The sequence below is a fragment of the Lagenorhynchus albirostris genome, chromosome 15, assembly GCF_949774975.1.
Source record: "Lagenorhynchus albirostris chromosome 15, mLagAlb1.1, whole genome shotgun sequence".
Taxonomy (NCBI): Eukaryota; Metazoa; Chordata; class Mammalia; order Artiodactyla; family Delphinidae; genus Lagenorhynchus; species Lagenorhynchus albirostris.
Window position 1 is genome coordinate 58,245,272 of NC_083109.1, and position 12,594 is coordinate 58,257,865.

At 54.4% G+C, this 12,594-nt stretch overlaps 1 protein-coding gene across 1 annotated transcript in view; it reads right to left on the minus strand.

The window, feature by feature from the left end:
* The window catches only part of TVP23A (trans-golgi network vesicle protein 23 homolog A), a 32,001-nt gene extending 29,560 nt beyond the window's left edge, over positions 1-2,441 (minus strand). The window contains exons 1-2 of the mRNA XM_060123560.1: positions 2,357-2,441; positions 2,040-2,119 (exon numbers count right to left, since the gene is read on the minus strand). Coding sequence (XP_059979543.1) covers positions 2,040-2,119; positions 2,357-2,365 — 89 coding nt within the window. The 5' untranslated portion in view covers positions 2,366-2,441. The remainder of the gene's footprint in view (positions 1-2,039; positions 2,120-2,356) is intronic.
* Between the last annotated feature and the right edge of the window lie 10,153 nt (positions 2,442-12,594).

Here is a 12,594-nt window from a genome sequence, read left to right on the forward strand (position 1 = left end):
CTGTCCCTCAGTCACACTAGCCACATATCAAGTGTTCACCAGCCACAGTGGCTGGTGGCTACCACACCAGAGAGCACAGACGTAGTACATTCCCATATGTTGTAATGGACAGTGCAACTCCAGAACTTCCCTTGTAAGCCCTTCCGGCGTGGCCCCAGCCTCTGCTCAGACTACTCTCCACTAAAGCAGTCTCAGCTCCCTAAGCTCATGACCTCACCTCTAAGCCTTTGCATGTGTCCCCCCCTCGCTCCTCCCCCACTTAGTTAACTCCTACCCATCCTTCAGGTCTCAGCTTAGCTGTCACTTCCTCCCCTGACCAGCATAAGTGCCCAAGCTTTTGCCAATCACAGCATTTACAACACTGAATCAGGGCTTCCCTGGTGGCGCAGTGGTTGAGAGTCCGCCTGTCGATGCAGGGGACACGGGTTCGTGCCCCGGTCCGGGAAGATCCCACGTGCCGCGGAGAGGCTGGGCCCGTGAGCCATGGCCGCTGAGCCTGCGCGTCCGGAGCCTGTGCTCCGCAATGAGAGAGGCCGCAACAGTGAGAGGCCCGCGTACCGTAAAAAAAAAAAAAAAAAACCCACTGAATCCTAACAGCCATGGGCATGCTTACACCCCACAACCCCACACTGACAGTTTGCAACCCGGGGCGAGTCTGCCTCCCAGGGAATGTTTGGCAGTGTCTGCAGACTCTACTGGTGGGATACTACTGGGCATCTGGTCAGTAAAGGCCATGGCTTTACTGCTAAATATCCTACAATGCACAGGACAGCCCCTACAGCAAAGAGGTATCTGGCCCCAAATGTCAGCAGTGTCGAGGGTGACCATCCCTGCTCTAGACCAGGCGACTCCACAGAGGCAGGGGGTGTGTCCTGTATACTGTATATCCCCAGCCACCAGCCCAGGTGGGCATACAGAAGGAGCTCAATAAAGACTGAACATATAATGCAGTTAGATGTTCTAGAAGATTCCCCAGCATTCCAGTTCTCTTATTGTGTCTTTTCTTAAAAACAATCATTGGCCATTATGATAAGCTCAATAATGGCCCCTCAGTCCAGGGTCCTAATCCCTGGAAGCTGTGAATGTTACCACATACTGAAAAAGGGCTTTGCAGGTGTGATTAAATTAAGGCTCTTCAAATGGGGAGATTACCCTGGATTACCCAGGTGGGCTGTAAATGCAATCACAAGTAACCCTGTAAGAGGAAGGCAGAGGGAGATTTCACACAGAGGAAAAGGCGATATGGAATAGAACAGAGAAAGACTGGAAGATGCTACACTGCTGCCCTTGAGGGGCAGAGGAAGGGGCCACCAGAAGCTGGAAAAGGCAAAGAATAGATTTTTCCCAAGAACCTCCAGAAGGAGTGTTGTCCTGCAGACACTTTGGTATCAGCCTAGTGAAACTGATTTTGGACTTCTAGCCTCCAGAACTGTGAGAGAATAAATCTCTGTTGTTTTAAGCCAACACTATGTCTGGCTGGCTGGAGCTGAAGCAGGGATAAGAATAAAAATTCAAGCCCTTGTCCACCTCTCCAGCCTCCTGCCAACCCCTGTCTTCTCCCCCACTACCCTCCAGACACAGTGGCTTTTCTCTGACCTTCCAAACACAGCCTGGGGCCCTTGAACCTGCTGTTCCTTCTGCATGGAAGGCTTCCTGCAGAGTCTCCCATGCATGGCTGGCTGCCTCTCATCATTCAGGTCCCAGCCAAAACATCACCTCCTCAGAGAGGCCCTCCCTGGCTGCACTAAGGCAACTGGCCTCCCCCAATTACTTTCTCTTTCATCATCCGGTTGATTTTCTTCCCAACTCTTCTCACACTAATTATCTTGTTAATATCTTTGTTTGCCCGTTCAATGTTAGTCCCCTCCCCCCAAGACTGCAGGCTCCAGGAGGGCAGGACCTTGTCTGATCTGTCCAGGGTGTGTCCCTTGCCCCATGCCCGGCACACACCAGGTGCTCAATACATTCTGAATGAATGAATGTGAATGAATGCATTTGCAGCTCTGGGGATGCTTGCCCAGTGCCCAGTCCCAGCATACCTGATCTTGGCTTTCCGAAACGCCAGTTCCTCTTCGTTGCCAAAATCCAGGGACACATCCTCAGTATCGTCCACCAGGGCCTGGGGGACACCAAAGGCGGGTGAAAGACGCTTACGCGGTTCACAGGCCCTTTGGCCCCAACCCCCTCTGCTGGCGGGACCCCTCCCCTTCTCCACCTTCGGCCCATTTGGGGTCCAGAGCAGGCCCAAGCCCCGGCTCCCGCATCCCTCCTCCTCCTCCCCGCTTCTCCCAGCGCTCCCGCAGGCTCCTGGCGTCCTCGCCACCACCCTCCCATCCCCACATCCCCGCGGCCCTACCTGCTTCATCCCTCCCAGAGCCCACCTGGAGCCCACAACCCAGCCTCCGGCTCCACCTCTCGCTGCGGAAGGGCTGGGATGCCCGGCGGGCAGCTGCGGCTAGAGGCGCGGTGGGGTCGGACCCTGAGGGCCTCGGTGCGGCCTCCGCTCTGGTCTCCGGTGGGGGCGGGGCGCGCGGGGCCCAGAGCGCAGTCGCGGGCTGGGGAGGTGGGCTCTGCTGCCCGGGCGGGGGCGGGGCTTGGGAGGGTCCTTCGGCCCCGGGCTCGCTGGGGACAGCGCCTAGGAAAGAAAGAGCTGGCGCCCAGTGGAAGGATGGAGCGCGAAGACAGAGCGGAGGCAGGGAGGGGACGATGCGGGCTCAGAGGAGGACTTGGGAACCGAGACCAGTGACCCAGGGAGGAATAGAGCGGGTGGGTCAGTGAATGAGGTGGATGGTCCATAGGTGTCGAATGAGCGAGTGAGAGGGTGAATGAATGAATGTCAGTGTTGGGCAGCCTCTTTCAGGGTTTGGAGAAAGTCAGTGTTTCCCAAAACTCTCGGATCCCAAGAATTCCCTAGGGCCATTATTAAAAGCAGTTTCCCAGGCCCAACCCTTCAGATTCGTAAGGCCTGGAGTGGAGCCCGGGATTCTGCCTTTTAACAGGCGAATCTGCTGCAGCCTCAGCTTGGGTACCACTGCTGCCCGCAGTTGACATCTGCATGCATCGTGGTGCCAGACACATATTGTGCACAAAATAATTTTCTTTTTTTTTTTTTTTGCGGTATGCGGGCCTCTCACAGTTGTGGCCTCTCCCGCTGCGGAGCAGAGGCTCCAGACGCGCGGGCTCAGTGGCCATGGCTCATGGGCCCAGCTGCTCCAAGGCATGTGGGATCTTCCCGGACCGGGGCACGAACCCATGTCCCCTGCATCGGCAGGTGGACTCTCAACCACTGCGCCACCAGGGAAGCCCCCAAAATAATTTTTTTTTTTGTGGTACGCGGGCCTCTCACTGTTGTGGCCTTTCCCATTACGGAGCACAGGCTCCAGACGCGCAGGCCCAGCGGCCATGGCCCACGGGCCCAGCCGCTCCGCGGCATGTGGGATCCTCCCGGACCGGCGCACGAACCCGTGTCCCCTGCATCGGCAGGCGGACTCCCAACGACTGCGCCACCAGGGAAGCCCCCAAACTAATTTTTATTAGCAGCAATAGTAGTGTTTCTGGATGTAAAGGCCTTCCCAGGAAAGAAGGCTTGCCACCTGAAACTTTTTCCTGGCCCAGGACAAGTTCACTCCTCTCCTTTCTGCCCTCTCGTCCTCCTGGCCACTTACCCAGGGACAGAGGGCCTAGAGTCTAGATGCCAAGGCCCCTACTCCTGCCCTTTGCCCTCCTGCCACGGACAATAAGTACCTGTTCCCCCATCCCTGGTGACCCAGAAAAGGACTAGTGGTCCACAAGCTCCTGAAACAATTAACCCACTGCTGGTCCCCACAGGGGCGGCCGCCTGGGGTGTGCCCTGGAGGAGGGGTAGGGAGCAGAGCTGCAAGAATGTACCTAAGCTCTGAGCCCTGGTCAGGCACCCCACTCAATGCCCTAGCCTGAACCCATGAAGGGTCTGCCAGGTTTTGTGGAGGGAAAGTATTTTCTCCTGGGAATGCCATCTTCAGGAGTCAGGGGATCTGGGAGAAACCTGGGAGGCTGCAGCTCTAACAAGTGCTCAGGTGATGCTGATGGTGCAGGCCTCTGGACCACCCTTTGAACTGTAAGGATCTAAACCACCAAAGCCTGGCTTTCTAGAAAAGCCTATTGGCTCTTCCAGCTCAAAGTCGGCTCCAGGCACAGAAGAGTGTCACACTGAGAGACTGGGGTGCCCTAAGCTCCCCTCCCCCTCTGGGCCCCAGCTGCCCGCGAGGGGTAATAGGGGAGGGGTGAAAAAGGGCCACAGCAGAGGGCAGGTGAGAAGCCGTTACAGAATATTTAGGGGCTTTTCCTCTCTGAGAATCACCAACTGTTGGTATCTGGCAAGTTGGGGCTTAGAGAGTCCCCAAGGGGGAGAGGAGGTAGGAAAGCCCCCTTGGAAGCCCCATTTGGGGACAAACTGTCATTCTCAGTCATGGGGTTGGGGGTACCTTCAGAAGAGCCTCAGCTCCCACCATGTGGAGGTCACATGCTCCTGAGCTGTACTCAGGGGGGCACAGGCTGAGGGTGCAGATGTTGGGGCCTAAAGCGGGGCCTCCAGGGGAAAGCGCCCTCCCTCCCCCATACACCTGGCTGAGCCTCTGTGGGCTCAGCTTGTGGAATGTGAGAGTGGGCAGAGCACCCGAGGATCCTGCAGGGAATTCATCATTGGCTTCGAAACCAGCTGCAGTGGTTTCACCTGGGGCTGCTGGTTAAACGCATATTCCAGGGCCCCACTCTGGGCCTTCTGAAGCTCCAGGGCCAGGCCTGGGCATCTGCTTTTAATAAGGGCCCTGGGGAATCCTTGGGTTCAGAGACTTCCAGGAAACACTGACCTTCTCCCCTCACACTGGTGCCACTGAACATGGCCACGGAAACCTGCCTCGAGTCACCTCTGCTCGTCTTGACCCAGGAGGGGCTTGGGGAACAGAGCTTTGAGAAGCAGCCCCATCTCTGATCCCTGCAGTGTGGCTTCCAGCCCTGAAGCCAGAACAACCCAAGGGCAGGGTCTCCAGGCTCAGGCAGCCACTGGCCTCTAGACGGCCCTCGGAGGTCAACTCTGGAGTCAGGCAGCCCCAGCTGCGAATGTGGCTCCACCATTCCCTGGCTGGATGGCCTTGGGCAGGGGGCTTCACCTCTCTGGTCTCGTCTCCACACCTGTAAAATGGGACTGCAGCTCCCCTCACCTGGCAAGGATGATGCACGGATTAGAGAAAACACATGTGAAAAGCTTGCCTCAGAGTAGGGGCTCAGAAATAGTGGCCCTGGTGACACTGGCTGTGGTCATCAGCAGAGGGGCTCGAGGTCCAAGGAACCCCTGTGGGCTGGGCAGCACACAGGACCTGAGCCTCAGGCCACAGTCATTCCTTCTGCTGAGGGACATCCACCTTCATGGGGGAACAGGAGCTGCACATTCAGTTCTGTTGGCCATTTCCCATCTGTGTGTACCCGGCACTAAAGGCAGCTGGAATAGAGGACCGTGCATGGCCCTCTCCCCCAGACAGGACCCCAGGAGCCCTGAACCAGAAGGCAGAGACTTGGATTGGACTAACATGGCTGAACACGGGAGCCCGGAGCATGGCTGGGGGGGCGGGAGGAGTCAGCCTGGCTGGACCACGCTGGCTTTCTGCGCGCAGACTTTCTGCTCTTTATCCTGCAGGACAAGGGCAGCTAGCACAGATGAAGTAGTAAGTAGGGGGAGGGTGTGTAGGGGCTGCCCTCGGGATCCCCATCCACCTTGCCAGGGGGGAGGCAGTGCACGTGGTGAGCCCTGGATTTCTACCCAGATGGACCTCAGCTGTGCCTGGGCCTCTGATTCCCCATCTGTGAAATGGGTAGAGATTCACTGCCCTGAACACTCCCGGGTCCTTCACTCACTCAGTCCTCACCTGCTCTGTGCTTGATATGCTAGTCTAGACACAGGGACACAGCACTTGGTGAGACATATAAGGTGCTTGGCCTCTTTGGGCCGACATCCCAGTTGTAGATGGATAAAAACAACCAAGTTAAAAAAAAAGTCACAAGAGCTTTTTGAAAAGTGCATTAAGTGCCCCAAACGAAGCTGCCCTGTCCAATCTGGGAACCAGGAGTCACTATGGAACCTTTGAAAGGGGGCGAGACCAACGGCGGTGTTCTGTCGGCATAAAATACACAGCAAGGTTTAAAGACTTAGCAGGAAAAAAGGATGTAAAATATAATTTTAAAGTTGCTCACATGTTTCAATGATCCTGTTTTGGCTCTATTGGGTTAAAGTACAATTAAAATCAACTTGCCCTGTTTTTACTTTTTTAAATGTGGCTACCAGCACATCTACTATGATGCGTGTGGCTCGCGTTACATTTCTATTCTAGAGAGTGATGGGCTGGGAATTCAGAAGGAGGACAGGAAAGCCACTCTGAACTGAGCCTTGATATTAAAAAGAATTTTTATGCCCAAATTGAAACAAATATAAAGTAAATAGCCTAATAAACCCTCATGCACTTGTCCTGATTCAAAATTCTCAACTCATACAGCCCATCTTTTCGCATTGATCCATTCCCTCTTTCCTTCTGTATGATTTTGAAGCAAACCCCAGCATCTTATCATTTCACTGTAATATTTTGGTACATAGCTCTAAGAATGGACTCTTGAAAAAAACAAAGCCACAGCAATTCCACTCCTAGGTACGTCCCCAAGAGAACTGAAAACATGTTCACAAAAAACCTTGCACAGGAATGTTCATAGCAACGTAATTCCTAGTAGCCCAAAGATAGAAACAGCCCAAATGCCTGTCAGCTGATGAGGAAATAAACAAAATGTACCCTATCCATACAATGAATAATCTCCACAATAAAAAGGAATGAAGTGCCCATACCTGCTACACCTGGATGAATCTCGCAAACATTATGCTCAGTGAAGGAAGCTGTATGCACATATTGCCTGACTCCATTTATACGAAATGTCCAGAATTGGCAAATCCCTAGAGACAGAAAGTAGTTAATGGTTGCCAGGGGTTAGGGGATGACTGCTAATTAGTACTAAATTTCTTTTGCGGGTGATGAAAGTGTTCTGGAATTAGATAGTGGTGACGATCGCACAGCTTTGGGAATATCCTAAAAGTCACCACATGTTACACTTTAAAAGGGTGAATTTTATGGTATTTGAATTATATGCCCATTTTTTAAAGTTGCAATCTCATCACCATGACTAACACGATGAATAATAACCCCTAGTGTTAGAGATCTTATCCAAAATCCCGTCAGGGTTCATTTCCCAAGTGTTTCATAAATATTTTTATTTCCCATGGTTTGTTCCAGTCACATACCAACCAGGGCCACACCCTGCAAGTGATTAACGCACAGATAAATCTCTCAAAACCAGACGGTTCCTCTCCCTAGCTCTTCTCTTGCAATGTGTCTGTGAAGGACCCAGACTGTCTTCTGCATCTTCCCGCAGTCTGTGTTCTATTGCCTCCCTGGGGTAGGGAACCCCACATTCTCAGCCTGTTAAATAGGGCACTCCACCTCGGCCCACCCCTATGGCAGCTGACTTGACAAAGAAATATTGCTGCAAGGTAGGGGCTGGGACAGAGCCTGGGTGCCAGTTAAATAACAAGGGCTAGGCCTTACCTGCAAACTGCTACAAGAATATTGTCAGAGAGACCAGGACTTCCCCAACGAACAGGACTTTTCCTGGGTCCTCTTATCTTTCCACTTAGCACAGATTTCACAGGGCACTCCACCCCTCCCACCTCTGCCACCAGAGCTGTATCCTGCCCCGTGCAGAGGTGGGAGCAGGAAACCTGGGTCTCCATCCTCAGCTGAGAGGCTTCCACCTTCCCCCTCTCATCAGGTGGACCCCAAACTCCCACCCTGGCTCATAAGGCTTTGCAGGGCCGAACCAGCTACCCTCTGCCAGCTGGCTCAGAGACTCACTCTGCTACTGTATGCTGGCCAGACCCCCCCCCCCCCCCGTCATCAGAACACCCACATGGGTCTTTCCTTCCTCGGGGCCTTCGCACGTGCTGTTTCTTCTGCCTCAGTGCTTCCCAGCACACACGCTGATTTTTCACAGGGCTGATAACATAGAGGATACAAGCCACCCTTCCTGATCTCCTGCCTACTGTCCCACCCAACCACTATCTCTACGCCTTTGCGCTCTCTGTTTTGAGTTCTTGAGAGACCTTGCATGTCCCTCCTAACTCTTTCCTTTTGCTTGCTGTGTTTGGTTATTCGTATTCTCCCTGAACTAGAATCTTAGCTCCGTGAGGGTGGGGCCTTGTGTCTAGATCTGAGCACAGAGGAGATGGATGAGCAGGTAAGTGAAGGACCCAGGAGTGTGCAGGGCAGCGATTCTCTGCCCATCTCACAGATGGGGAAATAGAGGCCCAGGCACAGCTGAGGTCCGTCTGGATAGAAATCGAGGGCTCACCCTGTGCACCACCTGCCCTTGGGAAGGTGGATGGGTGCTGCACGGGCAGCCCACAGGAGGGACCCACTTTTCCCCCTTGGCCATCTGTTCTGCCTTCCTGGGCACCTGCCGGGGCTGCCAGCGTGGAGAAGGACAGAGCCCAGTTCGGGTGGGAGGAGCCCTGTGAGGTGAGCGCAGCTTCTGCGGGGAAGCAGGAGGGTGAGAGGCACAGGGGCAGCTGGGCAGGTTTGTGGGCCTGGATGCACCCTGGCCTGGAATCATAGGTTCGCCAGATGCAATAGAGGACACCAGGTAAACCTGAAGTTGAGATGAGCAGCTGATAATGTTTTAGTATAACTATGTCCCAAATAGTGCATGGGATGTACTTATACTAAAAAGTGGTTTACGTCAAGTTCACTTTCACCAGGCTCCCTTATTTTTACTTGCTAGATCTGGCAGCCCGACTTGGGCAGGACCACTGCCAGGCGCCAGGCAGACAGACCTTAGGCACCAGTGGGAAGGCCAGGCTGAGGGTGAGAAGCGGCTGCTGGCCCGGGAGTGACAGGCCCCTGGGGGCTGCTGCTTCCCCCCTGTCTGATGGGGGATCAGGGGCAGCTCAGGGTCTTTCCCAGGCCCAGGTCTGATCACACACACCCTACGCCTACTCACTATGTACCCCTCTGTGCCAGCCACCCTTTACCGTCAGGATGAAGGCAGAAAGTCTGCGTGGCTTAGAGCCCGGCATGGTCTGCAAGTGACTTACCGCTGTGTGACTCTGTTTCCCCAAAGGCAGTGCCCACATGATATGGGCCCCTCCCTGGTAGGTGGTGTGGATCAATTAACAGATTGATCCGGGTTGAGTGCCTGGCACAGAGGAGCTGGACAGTCACCATCCTTCCTGCAGCTGCCAATCTGCATCCCCTCATGTGACCCCCGCTGGCCACCCATTTTTGCTGAGGCCTCCTTCTCCGAAGTCCTGTGATGCTGCCTCTCTGTGCTGGAAGCTTGCTCCTTGCTCTGGTCTGCCCTTCCCTGGAGGGCGGGCTGTGGGGAGCTGACCTAGCGAAGCCACACGCTCTGACCCCAGTGCAAACACAGGCCCACACAGAGACGCAGATGCACACTAATATCTAGACTCAGGAGCACGCAGCCGTATGTGTAGACACATGTGTCTGTGGACAGTGCCAACCCCACACTCACAGGCCCCTCCACACAGGCGTGTGTGTGGATATAGACGCACATTTCCACCGATGAAGGCCAGTCACTTGTGTCATTTGTGCAGTGCATGGACTGTGGAAACAGCTCCTCCCCAGGGGAAGCCACCTTCTTCAGGGATGGGGCTGAGGAGGGACTCCACTCCGCCCCCCAACTCAGGGATCCCTGACCCTGTGTAGAGTGACAGATCAAAGACACCCTCCAGCAAGTGCAGTGAAGAGGCCATGAGGATGAAGTAGTGATTCTGATGGGGGTCCTAAGGGTCCCTCGGAAGGAAGTTTTTCTCTAAAAAAAAAAAAAGGCTGGCCGGCCACTCCCCCAAGAAGGGAAATTCCAGACCAGGGGACAAAAGGGACAGCCAAGCTTTGATGCGTCCGGCCTGGCCTCTCAAGCCATCTGACATCTCGCCAGGCTGTAGACGAGTTGGCAAACAGGCCAGAGAAGGCCTCTTATCACTCAAGGGCTGGGACAAGGGCAGAAATGGCAGGTTCATGGCAGGGCTATTTCAGGGAGAGCGGGTGGAAGTTGTTACCCATCTTGAGCTCTGGCCTCCTCTTGGAGCAGTGGGAGCTTGGCAGGTCCCTCCCACAGGCCCAGGGGAGATCATAAGGCTGGTCTCTCCCCCAGCAGCTGCAGGTCCAGTTTGGATCCTCCCGCACTAGAGAAGATGTCCCCAGTGGGCCCTGCTTGGTGGGGACCTATTGATTTTTCCTACCTCACTCTCCACCACTCATCATGGTAACACTGGCCAGACTCTAAGATTTCCAGCAACCCCATCCCCCTTCCTGCCTCAGGGCCTTTGCACCTGCTGTTTCCCCTGCCAGGAGTGCCCTACCCCTCCAGGTTTTCTTAGGACTGAAAATATGAGATCTCTCTCCAAGAGGCCTTCCCTGAGCCCCAGCTCATATTCCATTCAATCTTTTTCTAGGGTCTGGGATCTAGACATGTTTTGTCCTGTTTCTAACTCTTTCCATGATGTTTAATTATCTTGTTTCTTATTAGTTAAGCAAACTTTCTCCTCCCCATCTCCCCACTAGAATATTATCTCCATGAGAGCAGGTGCCCCTTCTGTCCACCTAGCACAGCGCTGGGCACACTGTGGACATTCGACCAGTGTCTGGTGAGTAAGTGAATGAAGAGATGAATGACCCTGAGGAATGTGCCAGGCAGCGGGTCTCTGCCCATCCCTTTTTTATAGGGATACCAGTCATGTTGGATTGAAGGCCCACCCTTCATACTGGGGTACGACCTCATCTTAAATATTTACATTGGCCACGACTTTATTTCCAAATAAGGTCACATTCTGAGGTACTGGGGGTTAGGACTTTAACATATGAATTTGGGGACGGGGGGGCGGGGGGGGGAACAATGCAGCCCATAATAGAAGGTAACTGTGGCTCACTCACAATCTCCACTTGGGGGAGGGAGTGGAAGTATTTATACTCCCCCATGCATCAGCTATCGGTTCAGGGCTGCCCCCAGCAGGGACAGGAATTCCCAGGCACTTCCGACTCGGGGCACACACAGGCAAAGCAGGTTCCAGCAGCATGAGGGCTGTCCTCCAGCAAGGAGGAGCAGGTGGTGCTGTTGGGAGTGAAAGCTCGAAGGAGGCTGGTGGGCATGAAGGTGGGAAGGGGATCTGAGGGACATGGGCACCTGCTGTGCCCACCATCTGTCAGATGCACTGAAAGAAGAACCTTCAGCCCACATCTGCCACCCACTTGCTTGGGGTAGATTGGCACCTCCGTGCCTTCCTTTATCTACATACAGTCCACATTTAGCTGGACTGGAGCTGCTGGGGCAGGTGTGGAACACATGCACCAACCCCCAATCCATGGGTACCCTGACCCCACTGGCACTTAAGGATTGTCGGCAGGTGGAGGTGTGCAGAGCCCTCATACCTGCCAGCCTCACCTACAGAGGGGCTGAGGAGCCCTGGGAGAAATGGGACCCCCAGCTCTGAAACCACAGCTCATGAAATGCAGCATCTGTTGGCAGGAAGGGGTGCCAGAAATGAGGATAACAGTGAGGAAATGGGGGTCCTAGAGTGGTGAATTTAACTCAGCACTGCAGGCAGGAGTCAGAGAGGAGTGGTGCTCCAGGTGCACGTGAAAAGGTGACAAGATTTGTCCCCACTCCAGCCACTTGGGCACTTAAGTGCTTGTGTGCAGTGTGCCTGGGGGGTCCAGGCAGTTTGCCTTGGATCACCTGCTGGGAGCATAACGCAAAGAAGGAGGCAGCAGTGCTGTCTGGGAGATGCACACAGACATCGTGCCCGGGGGGGATCTGGTACCCTGGTGGCGTATGGCAGCCTTGACCTGCGAGAACATCAAGGTTTGAGCTCGAAGTGTCAGCTTGGCCAGCAGAACCAGCAGGGACACCTGTGCGCTGTCCAGCTCCATGGATTCCTGGTGGCGGTGGTGAACTGGCCTGGACCACACCCTCTGTACCCCTGACTCTAAACCCACTAGCAGCTGAGGGCGGTCGAGGCCAGCAGATGTGGGAGAATGAACTGAAGCTGGACGTGCCAGTGGCAGCAGTGCTTGTGGAACAAACCTCATGGCCATACACCACTGCAAGTCAGAGCTGACACCCCTGGAGTCTGACAATCTGGTTCCAGTCCCAGCTCTGCCACAACTTAGCCCGGGCTAGGTTGCTCTAACAAATAGACCTTACATTTTCTGAGCCCTAACATAATAGAAATTGGTCTCCTGCTCACTTAATGGCCCTGAGTGGTTGCTCAGGCTGGCAGGGCAGTTCTCCACTTGGAAGAATCCAGGCTCTTTCTATCCCATGGCTGCTATGCCCTAGGACCTTGTTGTCTTCCATACCCAGAAAGTGGAAGGGGAAAAGAGGACATGGGGGAGGGAGGTAGATTCGCTCTCTTAAAGGACGCAGAAGAGGCAGAGATGCCACCGGAGTGAATTGGTCACATGACCACACCTAAATGCAAGGGAGGCTGGGAAATGTGGTCCAGTT